Raw genomic sequence first — 18290 nt, forward strand, 5'->3', positions numbered from 1 at the left:
ATATCTGAACAAAATGATATAAGATTATGATAATGCAAGAAAGCAAAACAGTTTGGTCTAAGGAAAGGAAATAGAGGATAGTAGTTATCATTAGGCCACATATTATGTATATAATTCTATTTGGAAAATCTCCTTTATATATTCTTGTTATGAAAAGTTTTGCTTCATGGAGAGTATTACATAGCAACATTTCAATTTATTAACTGGAAAATAGCACTTTAAAATTTTTCTATGAAAAGTGTAAATGCCCAAAATATTATTTGTTTGACTTTTTTTTTTTTTTAAGCAAATCAAACATATAACTGAGCTTTCTCATCCTTAAAAATAACTACTCAATCATGAAAAGTCACTAACTATGGGGTCGGAAGGATGATACACTGAGAGACTGTATTTAGTGCTGTCACTTGTCAGATTTTCTCATAAAAGCCTATTTTAAAACGTGACTTTGCAAAATCAGTTAAATGCAGAGGAAGAGATGGGGCTAAAAGCAAACATAGAATTATAGATTGAAACATGCTATTTTTTTTCTATAGCATTCAAAGCAAAGTTAAGTTTTAACATGGGTGTTTTACATCTATAATTAGTAGAAATTAAGCATTTCTGGATTTTTTTTAGAAGACTATGAAAGATATCATTTGAAATTAAGATCCTTAAAATAAATTGATCTCTGAAATCCACTTGAATTTTTGAAAGATTTATTCATTTATTTATTTTTAGAGAGAGAGGAAGTGTGTGCACGAGTAGGGGGAGGGGCAGAGAGAGAATCTTCAAGCAGACGCCCTGCTGAGCATGGAGCCCATGACTCATAAGATCTTAATCTGAGCCAAAACCAAGAGTCACTCATTTAACTGACTGAGACACTTAGGGGCCCCCACTTGTATTTTTTTTTTAATGCTTTATGTATACTTGGCTCATATGGGCACCAAATAATGGCTCTTTGGAAAGTTCAGAATAAATAAAATTTTAATCTTTTTCATAAGTTTTTAAGATTATTGTAATAAACTATGTGTAGATAAATATTTACCTATTTCAAGCTTCTTTTCTGAGTAAATATTGATAAAATTGTATTTCCTGTAAGATAAAGTTTTTAAAAATTTTATTTATTTTATTAGAGAGAGAGCATGTGCCTGTATGGGGGGTGCAGAGGGAGAAGGAGAGACTCTAAACAGACTCCATGCTGAGCATGGAGCCCAACGTGGGGTTCTATCTCAGGACCCTGAGATCAGATTTAACAGGCTGAGCCACCCACATGCCCCTGTAAGATAGTTTTTAAAGACACCTTGTTCAAGCTCCAATTACCTATTTTTATTCTATTATAGCAAAGAGTGAAACAAAAATAATATATGAAATTGGGAATGGTGTCCTACTAGTTTGCTTTAATCATAGCAGGTGCCAACAGATCTTCATGACAGATACTGTCCCTCACCCCCACTTTTTAAAATGACACTGAAATTATCTCACCATTTTTCTTTGCAGTTTTTCTTTACGTCTTTTGGTGCCAGAGATAGAAGTTACCTCAGTATCTTTAGGTTGTGGCAGAATGTATTATTAGACAAGGTAAGTGTTCATACCAGAGGCCGGTGCTTCTTATAATAGCAACCTCCCAATGTCTACCTCCACAGTGTTTGCGAGTTGAATTTTTCTGGAGTTTTATTTTTCTGGAGTTAATTTGACTAGACTATTCAAATTTCAAGATGAACCACGAAGCAAAACAGAATCCATAGTTATGTTAAGATGTTAATTTTATAGTAAGTCTCCCTTTTATCTGCAGGGAATATGGTCCAAGACCCATAGTGGGTGCCTGAAATTGCACATAGTACTGAACTCAATATATATGTTATGTTTTTCCTATACATCCATACCTATGATAAAATTTCACTTATAAATGAGGCACAGTAATAGATTCATAAAAATAACTAATAATACAATAGAATAATTATAACAATATACCATAATAAAACTTATGTGAATGTGGTATCTCTCTCTCTCTCTCAAGATATTTTATTGTACTGTACTTATCTTCTTCTTGTGATGTTATGAGATGATGAAATGACTGCATGATGCAATGAGGTGAGGTGAATTACAGGCATTGTGATGTATTGTTAGGCTACTACTGACATTCTGATGGTGTGTCAGAAGGAGGACAATCTGCTTCCGACTGTGGTTGACTGTGGGAACTGAAAGGGGGGAAGGTAAACCTGTGGATAAGGGGGGACTACTGCAATCCCCAGGGTAACCATCAAGAAAATAACTTTAAAAATATGGTAAAAGAAACATCAAGGGAATTAAAATGGTACTCTAGAACTATCTGTTTAACATATATGAAGGCAGTAATGGAGGAATAGAAGGACAAAAAGACATAAGATACATAGAAAACAGCAAAATGGCAGACATTATATTTAAATCATTAAACATAGATTAAGCACTTCAATCAGAAGGCAGAAGTAGGCAGAAAGAATGAAAAAAAAAAAACAAACAAACCATGCTCTGACTCTATGCTGTCTATTTGAAACATGTTAAAGATACAAACAGATGGAAAAAAAGACACTATTACAAATAGTATCCAAAAAATAGCTGAAGTGACTGCAGTAGAATCAGACAAAATAGACTTTGAGATAAAAATAAAGACAAGGAATAATATTTTATCATAATAAAAGGGTCAGTCCATCTGGAATATATAACAATTATAAACTTACACCTAATAACAGAACCTATGTGTGTGTATATATACATATCTATCTATCTATCTATCTATCTTTATATTTACACCCCTAATAACAGAACCTTAAAATACATGAAACAGAACTAGCAGAATGAAGGGGGAAATAGATAATTTTTTTTAAAGATTTTATTTATTTATTTGAGAGAGAATGAGTGAGAGAGAGCATGAGAGAGGAGAAGGTCAGAGGGAGAAGCAGACTCCCCAAGGAGCTGGGAGCCCCATGCGGGACTCGATCCTGGAAGTCCAGGATCATGACCTGAGCCCAAGGCAGTCGCTCAACCAACTGAGCCACCCAGGTGCCCTGGGAAATAGATAATTTTATTAATATCTAATAATAGTTGGAGATTTTAATACCCCACTTTTAATGATGGATAGAACAACCACAGAGATCAACAAGGAGGTAGAAGACTTGAACAAAACTATAAACTAACTAGAACTAAAAGACATCTATGAGACACTCAAAGGAGAATATACATCTTTCTCAAGTACACATGGAACACTCTTCTGACAGACCATATGCTAGGTCATAAAAGCAACCTTAATAAATGCAAGAGGATTGAATTAATACAATGGACTGTGCAGTGAATGAAATTAAAAGTCAATAACAGAAATTTGGCAACTCATAAAAAGTGGATATTAAACAAAACATTCCTAAATAACCAATGAGTGAAAGAAGAAATCACAAGAGAAATTAGAACATACTTCAAGTTAAATGAAAACAAAAACATAACATATCAAAACTCATGAGGTGCAGTTAAAACAATGAATAGAGGAGATTTTATAACTATAAATATCTATATTAAAAAAAGGATTGATCTCAGGGTGCCTGGGTGGCTCAGTTGTTAAGCATCTGCCTTCAGCTCAGGTCATGATCCCAGGGCCCTGGGATCGGGCCCCGCATTGGGCTTCCTGCTCATCAGGAAGCCTGCTTCTCTCTCTCCCACTACCCTTCCTTGTGTTCCCTCTGTCAAATTAAAAAAAAAAAAAAAAATCAATAACCTAACTTTCCACCTTAAGAAATTAGGGCAAAGAAAACAAACTAAAGACAAACAGAAGCAAGGAAATGCTGAAGATTAGAACCGAATGAATGAAATAGAGAATAGAAAAATAATCAACAGAATGAAAAGTTCTTTCTTTGAAAAGATCAGTGAAGTTTAACTAGACTGACCAAGAAAAAAGATTAAAATTATTACATTCAGAAGTGAAACTGATAACATTACTACTGACCTTACAAAATGAAAAGGGTTCATACTATGGACATTTTATGCCAACAAATTAGTTAACCTAAGTGAAATGGACAATTGTGACTGGAAAGTCATAAATCATTGCAACTGACTCAAGTAAGAACAAAAAATCTGAATAAACCTATAACAAGGAAAGAGATTGAATTAGCAATAAAAAAAATCTACCCACAAAGAAAAGCTCAGGCCCAGATGGCTTCAATGTTAAATTCTGCCAAATGTTTACAGTAGAATTAACATCAGTCCTTCATAAAGTATTTCAAAAAATAGAGAAGGAGAGAATACTTCACAACTCAGTCCAAGAAGCCATTATTACTTTCATAACCAAGTCCAGACAAAGAACTTCACAAGAAACCTACAGGCCAATACTTATGTTCACTGTGTCTCTGTTCATTTTACCTATGAATATAGACATAAAAATCCTCAACAAAACCAAAGTAATTTAGCGAAACAGATCCAGCAACATATAAAAACAATGATAAAACAATTAAATGCCATGACTAGGTAGGATTTATACAAGGTTGATTGAACATATGAAAATCATGCAATGGGGGCACCTGGGTGGCTCAGTGGGTTAAGCCTCTGCCTTCACCTCGGGTCATGATCTCAGGGTCCTGGGATCCAGCCCTGCATCGGGCTCTCTGCTCAGCAGGGAGCCTGTCCCTCCCTCTCTCTGCCTGCCTCTCTGCCTACTTGTGATCTCTCTGTCAAATAAATAGATACAATCTTTAAAAAAAAAAAAGAAAGAAAATCATTCAATGTAATACACTATATTAGTAGAATAAAGGACAAAACCCACATGATCATCACAGTCAAAAAAGAAAAATAAAGTGACAATATCCAACATAAAGAAAAACAAAACCAAAACCAAAGTAGGACTAGCAGGGAGTTTCTTTGACTTGATAAAGCTTACAGCTAACATACTTAATGGCAAGAGACTAATGCTTCCCCACCTTAGGTTAGGAACAAGACAAGAATGTCCTTTCTTGCCATTTCTATTCAACATTGTATTGAATGTTCTGACTTCAATAGGGAAGGGAAAATAGGCAAGAAAAAGAAATAAAGACATTCAGATTAAAAATGAAGAAATAAAACTATATTCACTGGCAGATGATATGGTTTTGTATTTGTAAAATTCTAAGGAACTCATTAGAAACCCCATTAGAACTAATAAGTTCAGGAAGTTGCAGAAGATCTGATCAAAATACAAAAATCAATTATATTTTATACATTCACAGTGAACAATCCCAAAATTAAAAAAAAATTCACTTATAATAATATCAAAAAGAATAAAATACTTGGGAATAAATTTAACAAAAGAACTTTACGATGAACACTGAAAGTTAATATTGTTAAAAGAAACTAAAGAAGACAAGTGAAAAAAATCTCATGCTCATGGATCAGAAGACTTGATACGGTTAAGATGGCAATATTTCCCAGGTTGATCTGCAGATTCAGTGCAATCCCTATCAAAATCCCAACTGGCATTTGTTGTTGTTGTTGTTTTGTCTGTTTTTTTAATTGAAAAGCAGATCCTAAAATTCATATGAAATGCAAGGTACCCAGAATAGTCAAAACAGTCTTGAAAAAGAAGAACAAAATTGGATTAATTAGTCTTTAGGGCTGCCATAACAAAATACTACAGACCTGGCAGCTTAAACAACATAAATCTATTTTCTCACACTTCTGGAAGCTGGAAGTCCCATATCATGGAATAGGCAAGGTGAATTTCCGGTGAGACCCATCTCATTGGCTTGCAGCCTTCTCATTGTGTCCTCACATGGCTTTCCCTCTATTCATGCACACTCTTGGTGGCTCTTCCTCTTATATGAATACCAGTCCTATTAGGGTAGGGCTCTGCCCTCACAACTCTTAGCTGGAGCTGCAATAACAAAATGCTATAGACAGGGTGGCTGAAACGACAGAAATTTATTTCCTCATAGTTCTAGGGGCTGGAAGTCTGAGATTGGGATGACATCTTTGGTGGGGTTCTGGTGAGAACACTTCCTGGCCTTCTCATTGTGTTCTGACACAGCCGGGAAGGAAAGAGAGAGCCAGAGCCAGAGCCAGAGCCAGAGCCAGAGCCAGAGCAAGCTAACTCTCTGGTGTCTTCCTATAAGGGCACTAATCCCATCCTGAGAGTCCCACCCTAATTTACCTCATCTAAACCTAATTATCTCCCAGAGGCCCTACTCCAAATACCATCATGTTGGGAGTTCGGGTTTCAACATGAATTTTGAGGGGAAACAATTCAGTCCATAGCAACCTCATTAACCTTAATTTTCTCCTTAAGCTCCCTACCTCCAAATTAGTCACGTTGGGGGTTTAGGGCATTACATATCAATTTTAGGGGAATGCAATTCAGTCTGTATCATTGGAGGACTTGCACTTTTTGTTTTGATGTTTACTACAAAGCTGCAATAATGAAGGCAGTAGGTTTACTGATGCAGGTCTAGACACACACGTTAATGAAATAGAATTGAGAGTCCAGAAATACAATCTTACACTTATTAGCCCTAATTTGATTTTTGACAAGGGTGCCAAAACAGTTACACAGGGAAAGAAGTCTTTCCACCAAAGGGTACTGGAATAACTAAATGATCCATACAAAAGAATGAATTTTGATTCCTACTTCAGGCCATATATAAATATTAAATCAAAATGGATCATAGACCTGAAGTTATGATCTTAAAGTAAAAAACTTTCAGAAGAAACTGTAGCTATAAATCTTCATGACTTTTGGATTAGACAGTTGTTTCTTAGATATGACACCAAAAGTTCAAGTGACAAAAGAAAAAAGTAGATAAATTGGATTTCATCAAAATTAAAAACTTTTATGCTTGAAGGTGTCCCTCAAGAAAGTGAAAAGACAACACATTGGATTGGGAGAAAGTATTTCCAAGTTATATATCTAATCAGGCATTTATATCCAGAACATATCAAGAACTCTTTCAATTCAACAAGAAAAAGACAAATAGCCCATTAAGAAAATGCACAAAGGATTCGAATAGTCATTCCTCTAAAGAGGATATACAAATGGCCAATAAGTGCAGGCAAAGATGTGCAATGTCTTCAGCTACTGGGGAAACATAAAACCACGAGATACCACTTCACAACCCCTGGGATGGCTGAAATAGACATTAACAAATGTTGAGGATATGGAGTAATGAAATCTCTCATACATTCTGGTGGGGTTGTAAAATTATGAAAACTTCGAAGAATAGTTTGGCAGTTTCTCAAAATGTTAAACATAGTTACTGCATGACCCAGCAATTCCACTCCTAGGTTTTTATGCAAGAGAATTGAAAGTGTGTGCTCACACAGATACTTGCACTTGAAGGTTCTTAGCATTACTCATAAAGCCAAAAAGTGGAAACATCCTAAATGTTCATCAACTGATGAATGGTGAGAAAAATGTATATTCACACAATGGAATATTATTCATCAATAAAAAGGAGTGAAGTACCAATACATGTTACAACATAGATGAACCCTGAAGCATTATCGTATGTGAAAAAAGCCCATCCCCAAAGAACATATACTGTATGATTCTGCTTTTATGAAATGTCCAGAATAGGCAAATTCACAGAAGTAGAAAGTAAATTTGTTTCCAGGAGGAGGGAGGAATGAAAAATTGACTGCTAATGGATTTGGGTAACTTTGGGTAGATGAAATGTTCTAAAAGTTGTGATAGTTGTACAGCTCAGGATATGGAAAAAATTCTGAATTGTACACTTAAAGTGAGTTTTGTGGTATGTGATTTATAGTTCAGTAAATCTGTTTTTTTTTTTTTTTTAAATGGCTTGGAGGGTGGAGTAGAGATTTCCAGCTGATAAGAAAGTTTCCTTTGCTGCTGGAGCTCAAACACCACAGGCCAGAACTCTATCTCCTCTCTTCCCGACTCTCCAGCTAAGCCCCTCACTGGAGTGGACAAATTGTGTCCTCCTTGGCTCTTAGGGTTGAATGTTTTTCCAACTTTGGGGTGGCTGCTCTGGTCAGGGACTTCCAAACAGTGCCCCACTGAGATGCTTTCACTTCCCGGAGTGCTGGGGATAGGAAGTGGCCTGGAAGTCCCCAAATGGAGGGTGAGGTGGGGTGGGAGTGGGGGAGTTTCCCAAGCCCAGCCCCTCCTCCCTCCTCCAGGGACTAGAAAGGCTGGCAGCAAAGCACCATGTCCAAGCTTGTCCCACTCTCCTGAGTCTTTCTTGGCATTTGGGCATCCTGGCTCCTTGGAGCCCCATGGCCATGGTCCTGGACGGGGTGATGCGGGCCTCAGAGTGAGGGGTCTGGTGGCCTGCAGCAGCCACTGGCAAGAGTATGAAGTGGCTGCATTAAGGCTTGCTGCCCTACAGCTCTGTGTTGCCCTTTCCAGGTTGTGCTGCAGGAAGCCTCTTTCTGGGCTTAGGCCCACCATGTTCGGATGCATTGCTACAGTTACAGTGGGCTGCTCTTCATGGCATGGGGCGAAAACTCCAGTGTTGCCCTAGGGACCTGGCTAGTGCTACTCTCCACTGCCAAGGTTTTTGAGTGCTCTGGAAATCCCCCAGGTGCATTTCCCTCATTCTAATAAGGAGCCAAAGACTGCTACTGCATTTGGTTATGCACCTGATCTGAGTGTCCTCCCCAAATCCAATTTGTGCTTATCACAGGTGAGAAAGTTGTGATACATCCTTATGAAAACAAATAACTCCAGGGAAGTGATAAAGTTCAGGTTTACAGATGAGCCAAGGAAGAAACTGAAATCTGAATTTTAATGAAAAAATTGAAAAAGTTCTTTGGTTTTTAAAAAAGATTTTATTTATTTATTTGAGAGAGAGAGAGAGTGAGCATGAGAAAGAGCATGAACAGGGGGGAGGGGCAGAGGGAGAGGGAGAAACAGCCTTCCTTGCTGAGCAGGGAGCCCAATGTGGGGCTGGATGTAGGACTGGATCCCAGGACCCTGGGACCATGATTAGAGCAAAGGCAGATGCTTAACCTACTGAGACATCCAGGTTCCCCATCCTTTTTAAAGTGATAAAGCCACAATTGGTTAGATTTCTTGATCTTTTGTAATACTATTAAAAAAAAAATCCATAAAATGCACAGCGTAACTAGAGAGTTCTATAAAACAACAAAAGTCTTTTGAGTAATGTCATATTTATTAAAAATATTTTAAGAGACTTTAAGTTCAGAATATTATATTCATGTTTACTTGTAATTAGGAATCTGAGAGTAAGAGTAAATATGTCTACTTAGCTTACTTTTTACATGAGAAGGCCTTAAAGCACATTAATCTAGAAAAAAGATGAAGGTAAATATAACAAAATGATTTTAAAATCGCATGTGTCTGTGTGTGTGTGTGTTTTTTTTTTTTTAATTTTTTTTATTTTAATAAACATATAATGTATTTTTATCCCCAGGGGTACAGGTCTGTGAATCGTCTGGTTTACACATTTCACAGCACTCATCATAGCACTGTGTGTGTGTTTTGTATGTGTTTTATTGATTTCTCCAATAAAATAAATCCACATAAAGGGAAAAAAAATGGAGACAAATATGGTTCCTTGAGAAAGAATGCTTTTAAAAGTACATTTTTTTTCCCCCCAGGGTGCCTGGGTGGCTCAGTTGGTTAAGTGTCTTCCTTTGGCTCATGTCATGGTCCCCAGGTCCTGGGAACAAAACCTGAGTGGGGTTCCCTGCTCAGCAGGGAGTCTGCTTCTCACTCTCCCTCCGCCCTCCCCCCTCACGTCCTTTCTCTTTCAAATGAATAAGTAAAATCTTAAAAAAAAAAAAAAAAGTACATTTTTTTCATTTGTGGTTTCCTCTGATGCATTGCATCAGAAAGAACAGTTTATTTCAGATATTTGACTTAGTTTAACATAAATCCTCAATATTTCAACATGTGTTTAAACTGTCACTATGCTTATTTGTGCAGTAATATAATGCAAGTCAGTTTAGTTCACAGCCTTTGAGCTTAGCACCCTTTTTCTTGACAGCACATTGAGTATCTGGGATTTGTACGGCCAAAAGACAGTGGCAGCTCCATTCTTTCATACAAATAATCGATAGTTTCTGTCTTTTGTAAATACCTGTGCAACCATGGTTTAAGGTAAGACTCTAGGCCCCTCCCACCCTCAGCTATTTTGTTTAGTTTAAAGCTCTTACCCCTTCCATGCTCAATATCAGAGCCCAACAATCTTGCCACCTGTTTTTATATGGCCCACAAAGTGGGATACGGCTTGACATCTTTATTTTATTTTATTTATTATTTATTTTCTTTTTAGGGCACTGAGGGGCAGAGGGAGAAGGAAAGAAAGAATCTTAAGCAGGCTCCATGCCCAGCACGAGGCTGAATGTGGGGCTTGATCTCACGACCCTGAAATCATGACCTGAGCCGAAATCAAGAGTTGCATACTTAATGGACTGACCATCCAGGGCTCCTAGCTTTACATTTTTAAACAAATAAAAAAAGGAATAATATGTTATGACAGAAGAATATTTCATGACAATTCAAATTTCACTGTTCATTAATAAAATTTTACCGAAACATAGCCATGCTCATTTGTTTATGTATTATTTGGCTGCTTTCACACTGCAGCAGCAGAGCTGAGTAGTTGCAGCAGAGACCACAAGGCCCAAACTATTTGCTATATAGCCTTTCACAGAAAGTTTTTGACCTCAGAACAATATTACAGCCAAATTTATCTTTCTAAAAAAATGCATACCTACTCATATTAGCTTCCTGCTTAATACCCATTTCTCTTGGAATAAAAATATACAATTTTTTATAGAGACCCCATGATCTGACAGTAGCCCACCACTCCAGCTTCATCTCAGTACCTCTTCCTTGTTCTTAAGTGTTCTGCCTTTTAGTTTTGTTTTGTTTTTTTCCTGCACGAGATCTTCAGACTCGGTGTTTATGCCTGCCTCTTTCCCACCCCCCAAGTCTGAAGTGATACTCATTAATAAAACTAAGTCTAAGTCAGGTCCATTCCTTTACCTTCCTATAACATCTTGTGCTTTTCCTTTGTAACATTCATTACACTTATAATTCTTTGTTCTATTTCTGTTCTCCTCATTTGAGTATAAACATCTTGAAGATAAGGACCATGTCTGTCTTGCCCATCATTTTATGTCCAGGGACAAATGCAGTGTTTACTGTATAGCTGGTTTGGCGTACATATTGATTTACTCACTGTCTTCTGGCACTCTGGCCATAGTGCCCTTTATTCTCAAAAGTGGACAGTAAGTTAAAGGGTTGTATTATAAATAGATGATGCTCCATAAATACTTTTTGACTCAATTTAGTAAAACCTCAGTGATTTAGATTCCTGATAATCATTACATTTAAGTAACAATACTTCACTTCTCTGCTCAAGGAAAAGGCAAATGATGGGAAGAAAACACAGGCTTTTAATTACAGAAAGAGCATTCAAGGTATGCCCTAAGTTGAATGTTCATTTGACTCAATTTCTTAAATCTCTACGTGCCGTGAGAACAAATGATTACCTTGAAACACTGAAGAATCCTCAATTGCCAAAAGAGTGCCATTTTCTGTGTACTTGAATTATTACAAAAACAAGTTGTACGGACACCAGGGTGGCTCAGTTTGTTAAGTGTCTGCCTTCCGCTCAGGTCATGATCCTGGGGTCCTGGGATCAAGTCCTGAATCAGGCTCCTTGCTCAGGAGGGAGCCTGCATCTCCCTCTGCCTGTCCCTCCCACTGCTTGTGCATGCTTTCTCTCTCTGACAAATAAATAAAATCCTTAAAAAAAAAAAAAGAAAAAACAAGATGTATATATAAGGTTATTACTTTTAACAGGCTTAAAACTTAAAAATCTTTTTTAAAAGCTCAAATCTTAATATTGATCCTTTCATGTTCCTAGTGATATAATATTATTGGATTTAGGATTATTGATACAATACAGGCAGGATGAAAATGTTCTTTCAGTGAGATAATAATGGTCTCTCTTGCCAGTACATAGGGGCTTCTATGAAGCTAGCTCTTGATGCAAATTTAAGAGTGCATTTGAGAGTGATGATTATTATTTTTTTCTTGAAAGAGAGAGAGAGAGTGAGTCCTAGTGGGCAGAGGGGCAGAGGGAGAGGGAGCGAGAGAATACCACGCAGGCTCCATATTCAGAATGGAGTGTGAAGTGGGACTCAATCTCACGACTCTGAGATCAAGACCTGAGTCAGAATCAAGAGTTGGACCTTGAATAAGCCACCTAGGTGCCCTGAGAGAGTGATTAAAGAGTGATTATTTAAATCCAGGGCCTCCAAGAGCAGAAATCTGTACACGTTTAAAATTCTAAATGACACAGAATGGCTTTCAAACTTACTCCCTAAGGGCAGAAGAAGGTACATGTGTCAGAATTAGGGATGAGGTGATAAGAGGTGCTCTTCAGATGTATACAGACCCCTCCCTCTCCAAATTATGGTATCTGTCATTCTAGCTTCTATTTTGGGAATTGCTAATAGGAGAATGACAAAAGGGTGTCCTGTTCCTCAGGGGTGTTGGGGGGAAAATGGGTTTAAAACAGTTGATTGATTGTGTTAGTATATATAAAGAAGGAATATGTCAGTCTGAAGGGGGTTTGGCTGGACTTAGGCCAAGAACTTAGGACTTAGGACAGAAAAATAGAGTCACAGAGGCAGACTGTGATCACTAGACAATGTACAGAGATGAATCATCAGGCCACACCAACATCACAATTGGTCCTTGAAAACTGTCCACCTTTGCTCTGATTCCATGCTTATCATACAAGTTTCTGATTACTAATACCTGGCTGCCAAGGTGTTGAGGCACCCAGTGTGGCAGAAGGAAAGACTTCGGGTGATTAGAAAGGCCTGCTCCCCTCTTGTCTGTGAGCGTATTTGCCACTGAGTGAGTATATGCTGTCTGTGAGTGTGGCTTGTTAACGTCAGCCACTCCGAGCACAGCTTCAGGGTGCCGACAGTGCTGAGGCCGTTCTCCAAAAAGTGGTTAGTTGATGAAGTTAATGTCAAATTCTGAGACCTTTTGGAAGAGTGTTATCCATCCTTCTGTAGACTCCTCAGCCTTATCAAATCCCCTTACTTTTTCTTGGGCTTCTCCCCAATGATCACTTCTTTTGGAATTACTTGGAAATCTGGAAGTTTTCTAGTAGTGCTATAAATCTACTAAGTGCAGCATTCAAACCTACCTGGAAAAAATAAATGTAAAATTGCTAACTATTGTAGTCACATTTTCTATAAAATAGCCTAGTAAGGGGTAAGTATTTGTATTCTTATGGTGTTCCCTCTTGTTTGCCTTTTGGTTAGTAGAACTCCTCCACCTCTTTTCCCTTGGTCAGTGAAGTGTATGTGTCCTTCTACCTGGTCCCCCAAGCCAGAAACCTGGAGGTATCCTTGTTTCTTATCTCTTGTTTTCCAGCCATGTCGTGTTTTTCATGAAGCCCCTCATCATTTCTAGCTTGAACCATTACAGTAGTCTTCTAATGATCTCTTTTTAACACTGTAATCTGTCCTTTAGATTGTTACCACAGTGATAATAGTTTTAAAAGTGTGTCTCTCAAAAACACAGTTTTGAACTTTTTACTTTTCTATGTGAAATTAGTAGGTGGCTTATTATATCTTAACAGTGTAAACCCCATATTCCTTAGCATTGCTTACAAGGCTCCTCATGCCCTGGCTGCTTCCCGGACCTTCCCCACTGACTCTTTCCTTCCCCCTTCCCCTTCTTTCCCCCCCAACCAGTGCTAGTCATATTGAACTGGTTTTCCAGGCTGTTTCACTCCCTGGCACACTTGTACTTGCCATGTATGTGCTCCTTGTACTTGCTCTGTCAGCAACATTCCACACTGCTATATCTTCCTCCATTTTGAGCACCTTCTTCCCTTGATTTCCATGACATCATTCCTTCTGGACTTTCCTCTTACCTCCCTGGTATTTCCTTCATTCTTTCTTGCTGGTGATTCCTCTTCTACTCAGCCTTTGTGCACGAGGCTTTCTTGTGGCTTGGTGGGGGAAAGGTCAGATCCTGTTTTCCCCCTTAAGCCTCCTAAATTTACTGTATATTCATGGTTTACTCTAGGGGTTTTCATATTTAGCAAAGGTATATAAAATCATTCCCAGTATAGCTAATCTATATTTTTCTCATAGTAACTTGGTTACCATAGTAGAGTAAGGATATCTATCCACAGTTCCAGCCTTTGAGAACTACCATATCAAGTCGAAAGCACTAATTTTTAGACAGTGGACTCTAGCCCCCAGGTGTGCTCTCTACAGTTTGGAGTAGTATTCTCCAGTGTCGCTCTGGTCCTTCATTCTGCTATTGCATAAAATTATTAGGTTTTAGCAACCCCCCAAAAGGATATCCTTGCAGTTCATTGAGTAACATTTGATGTTGTCTATATATCTTACTAAATTAAATGGAATAACTAGGTAGAAATTGGGGCAAGGTGTGATTTTTCGTTTAGAAGAAAATTTTTCTTCGGAGAAATAAATTGAAATTGGTAGAGGAGACTCTCAGTAGTGTTCATTACAGTCCAGGTCCCTGCCAGGAAATTATTCTGAAGAAGTAAAAAATATTTTTAAAGGAAAGAACTATTGAGTAATGAAGATGTAAGCTTTTCGTGATGAATGATGTGCTCAGTGCTTATTGTAATTGCTCAACCTGAATAGCTTACTCTTCCTGCTATTTCCTGGCATTCCATTTATAATACTCAAGAAGTAATCTTTGAAAGTTGTAAAGGGTTAATGCACAAGTCTGCTGGAACTGCTGCATCAATACTGAAGAAGCAGAATATGAAGAAATAATAATGACATTGCCAGAGTTGAATAGAACGTGTTAGCATGGAGAAAAAATTTAACCCCTAATATATTTAATCCCTAAAATGAGATTGGAATAGTATTGCGATAGGCATCTTACATAATTGAGCACAAGCAGATATTTTCATTGGCATTTTATTGTTTTTAATCTTGCGTGGAACAGAAGAAATTGAGATCTGTCCCTTTAATAAAACCCTGTTTACCTAGCCTCTTCTAGTGGGAGTGGCTTAGGAACCTGTAGAGTGAGGTGTAACTACCACTTCAGCATTCTGACCTGCAACCTTGGAAAGAGTGCTGGTACTACGGACCAGGAAGTGACAAATAATGTGCTTTAAATTCAATAGAACGTGTCTTTCATAAGAAGAAGCCTCTCATAACAAAAACGAGAAGATTGAAGCAGTGATTTCACGTAGTTGTCATTAAGTGTTTGGAACTCGGCTGCAGATAAAGACTGCAGAATACTTAGAATACAAAGCTTTCTGGGCCAGAAATTGATCTTCCGACTTGAGTCTTATCTGATTGCTACTTGGTTCATCTTTATTTTGTTAAAGTACTCTCTGCCGGCTGAACCCAGGAGACCCTCCATTGTTTGCAGGTAGGTGGTCTGCCTTTGTTTAAAATTTAGATTGTTTTTTGAAACAACCTAATTCAGAGAATTATTATTATTCAGAGAATTATGAATATCAGTCTGGGTGTATGTTTTAATGTTTAAATATTCAGCATGACTACAAATAACCACATTTTTTGTGACTTCTGACCAACTTTGTAGAAAAAGTTATTTTTTTAATTTTTAATTTTTTTAAGATTTGTTTAAAAGATTTTATTTATTTATTTGTCAGAGAGAGAGCACAAGCAGGCAGAGTGGCAGGCAGAGGCGGAGAGAGAAGCAGGCTCCCCGCTGGACAAGGAGCCCAATGGGGGACTTGATCCCAGCACCCTGGGATCATGACCTGAGCTGAAGGCAGCAACTTAACCAACTGAGCCACCCAGGCGTCCCTAGAAAAAGTTATTTTTAACACATTAGCAGATCTGTAAGATGGTGAATTTAAGATGGTAAAAAAAAAAAAGATGGTTAACTAAATGAATTCTATTTTGTTTTCCATGAATTTATATAAATGTACATACTTTATACCTTTATATAAAATACTGTGTATATACTTTTATATTTTTATATTTGTATATAAAAATACACTTTATATATGTCATATATATACAAACTAATAGATTCAAAAAAAGTATATTACCCTATTTACTGTTAACTTCATTGATAGTATTTGATAATATATTTTAAAATTGCATTTTTGTTGTTACTATTTTACATCTACATTTCATGTCTTTCACTCTTGGAAAGTTGTCTGAATATTTATCATTAGTTTATCTACTTCCTTTAGTCTGTTTGGAATACTTTGATATTTATTATTCCAGAGAAGTTTTTGTAAAAGGTTAATTTTCCATAAGTATATTGAAATTTTCTTGTTTCTCTTTATAAAGTTAACCATCCATTTATGACACTAAAAGTATTTCAAAGGTAGTGTCTTTGAAAGATTGAGTTATTAGTATGAGCTAATTGCTATTCACAAATGGCTTTTGTGGTGTGGAAGTCAGAAAAGAAATGTGTGGGGGTATCTTTAGGATGAAGGGCAGTGGTTCCTTAACTTTCTCTGCTACTAGTGATCCTTTTTATTTTTTCTTTCATGGACGCTAATCTTCGAAAGACTTTGCTCACCAAACAAGTGGTGTATATAAATAATAAAATGTTAGAACATTATTGTTTGTTAGACACACATTATTTACAATGAGAGTTTCTTATCAGCCTTAGATAACTCCTCTAGGCTAATGTAATTCAGACCCAGAGAGCCCTGACAATTACTTAGCTTGAATAACTTTATTGTAGGTAACTGTTTGGATATTTTTGATTTTTTAAAGTACTGATAATATCTGAATTTTCTTCAGCTGCTCTTGTGGAAACCCAGTAGTCTGGGTATGGCAAATTGAAAACTGGTGGTCTAAAGTGTAGAAATTTTGTTCTTATCTCTTTGAGGTTCCATGAAATATAATGAAGGTCATCTAGTGTAATGTAACAAAGATTCCATAGCCACCAGACAGGGACAAGAAATGAGGAGGAAGAAAATAAAGAAGTGGCAATTGTCAAGGGGAGTATCAAGGAGGAATTTAAGGCATATGTATGTTTAGGCCTCATTAAATCTCCCTGTCTATTTTCTGACTTCAAATCTGACTTCACTTTTTTGACTTAAGTTTTTTACTCCAGTTAGGTGAATAAACTGTTAACTGACTTCTGAACAAGTATTACGTTGGGCATCTGGATGGCTTAGTTAGTTAGGTGGCCAACTCATGATTTTGGCTCAGGTCATGATCTCAGGGTCCTGGGATCAAGCCTTGCCTTGGGGGGGGGGAGGGGGGTCCATGCTCAGTGGGGTGTCTGCTTGAGGATTCTCTCTTTCCCTTTCCCTATGCCTCTCTCCCCACCCACATGAGTGTGTGTGCTTGCTTTCTCTAAAATAAAAATAAATAAACCTAAAAAAAAATGCATTACCTATGTTCTTTATGTATGTATTCTGTATTTGTATTTTCTCATTTTTCCATTTTCCCCATTCATATCCTTCCTTCAGCTCTGCTGAAGACCCTTCTCCAGTGTATAGCCTTATCTAATACAAATATTACATGTAAATGCACAGTAATATTTCTCGCATTTAGACTTTTATAATATGTTGATTCTATCAGTACTTTAGTAGTTAATAAATTATAGCCTGTCGTATTTAACTTAAAAGTCTCCCATGTTTCTTCAACTATATTTAAGTTGTTTGAGAGCAAGGAGCTTAACTTATACATTATTATTATTATTTTTTAAAATATTTTATTTATTTATTTGATGGGTAGAGATCACAAGTACACAGAGAGGCAGGCAAAGAGAGAGGGAGAAGCAGGCTTCCTGCCCAGCAGAGAGCCCGATGCGGGGCCCGATCCCAGGACCCTGAGATCACTACCCGAGCGGAAGGCAGAGGCCTAATCCACTGAGCCACCCAGGCGCCCCTTATACATTATTTTTTTTATTATTATGTTCAATTAGCCTATACAGTACGTCATTAGTTTTAGATGTGTTCAATGATTCATTAGTTGTGTATAACACCCAGTGCTCATCACCACACGTGCCCTCCTTAATACCCATCACCTGTTTACCCCATCCCCCCACCCCCCTCCCTTCTTAACCCTCAGTTTGGTTCCCAGAGTCCAGAGTCTCTCATGGTTTGTCTTCCTCTCTGATTTCTTCCCATTCAGTTTTCCTTCCTTTCCCCTGTGGTCCTCCATGCTATTCCTTATGTTCCACATATGAGTGAAACCATATGATAATTGTCTTTTTCTGCTTGACTTATTTCACTTAGCATAGTCCCCTCCAATTCCATCCATGTCGATGCAAATGGTAGGAATCCATCCTTTCTGATGGCTGAGTAATATTCCATTGTATATACGAATCACACCTTCTTTATCCATTCATCTGTTGAAGGACATCTCAGCCC

At 37.4% G+C, this 18290-nt stretch overlaps 1 protein-coding gene across 1 annotated transcript in view; it reads left to right on the forward strand.

Moving 5' to 3' along the window:
* GRAMD1C (GRAM domain containing 1C) overlaps window positions 1-18290 on the forward strand; it is a 92454-nt gene that overhangs the window by 36253 nt on the left and 37911 nt on the right. The window contains exon 6 of the mRNA XM_080827014.1: window positions 1477-1557. Coding sequence (XP_080683140.1) covers window positions 1477-1557 — 81 coding nt within the window. The remainder of the gene's footprint in view (window positions 1-1476; window positions 1558-18290) is intronic.

The sequence above is a fragment of the Martes martes genome, assembly GCF_963455335.1.
Source record: "Martes martes genome assembly, chromosome: 1".
Lineage (NCBI taxonomy): Eukaryota > Metazoa > Chordata > Mammalia > Carnivora > Mustelidae > Martes > Martes martes.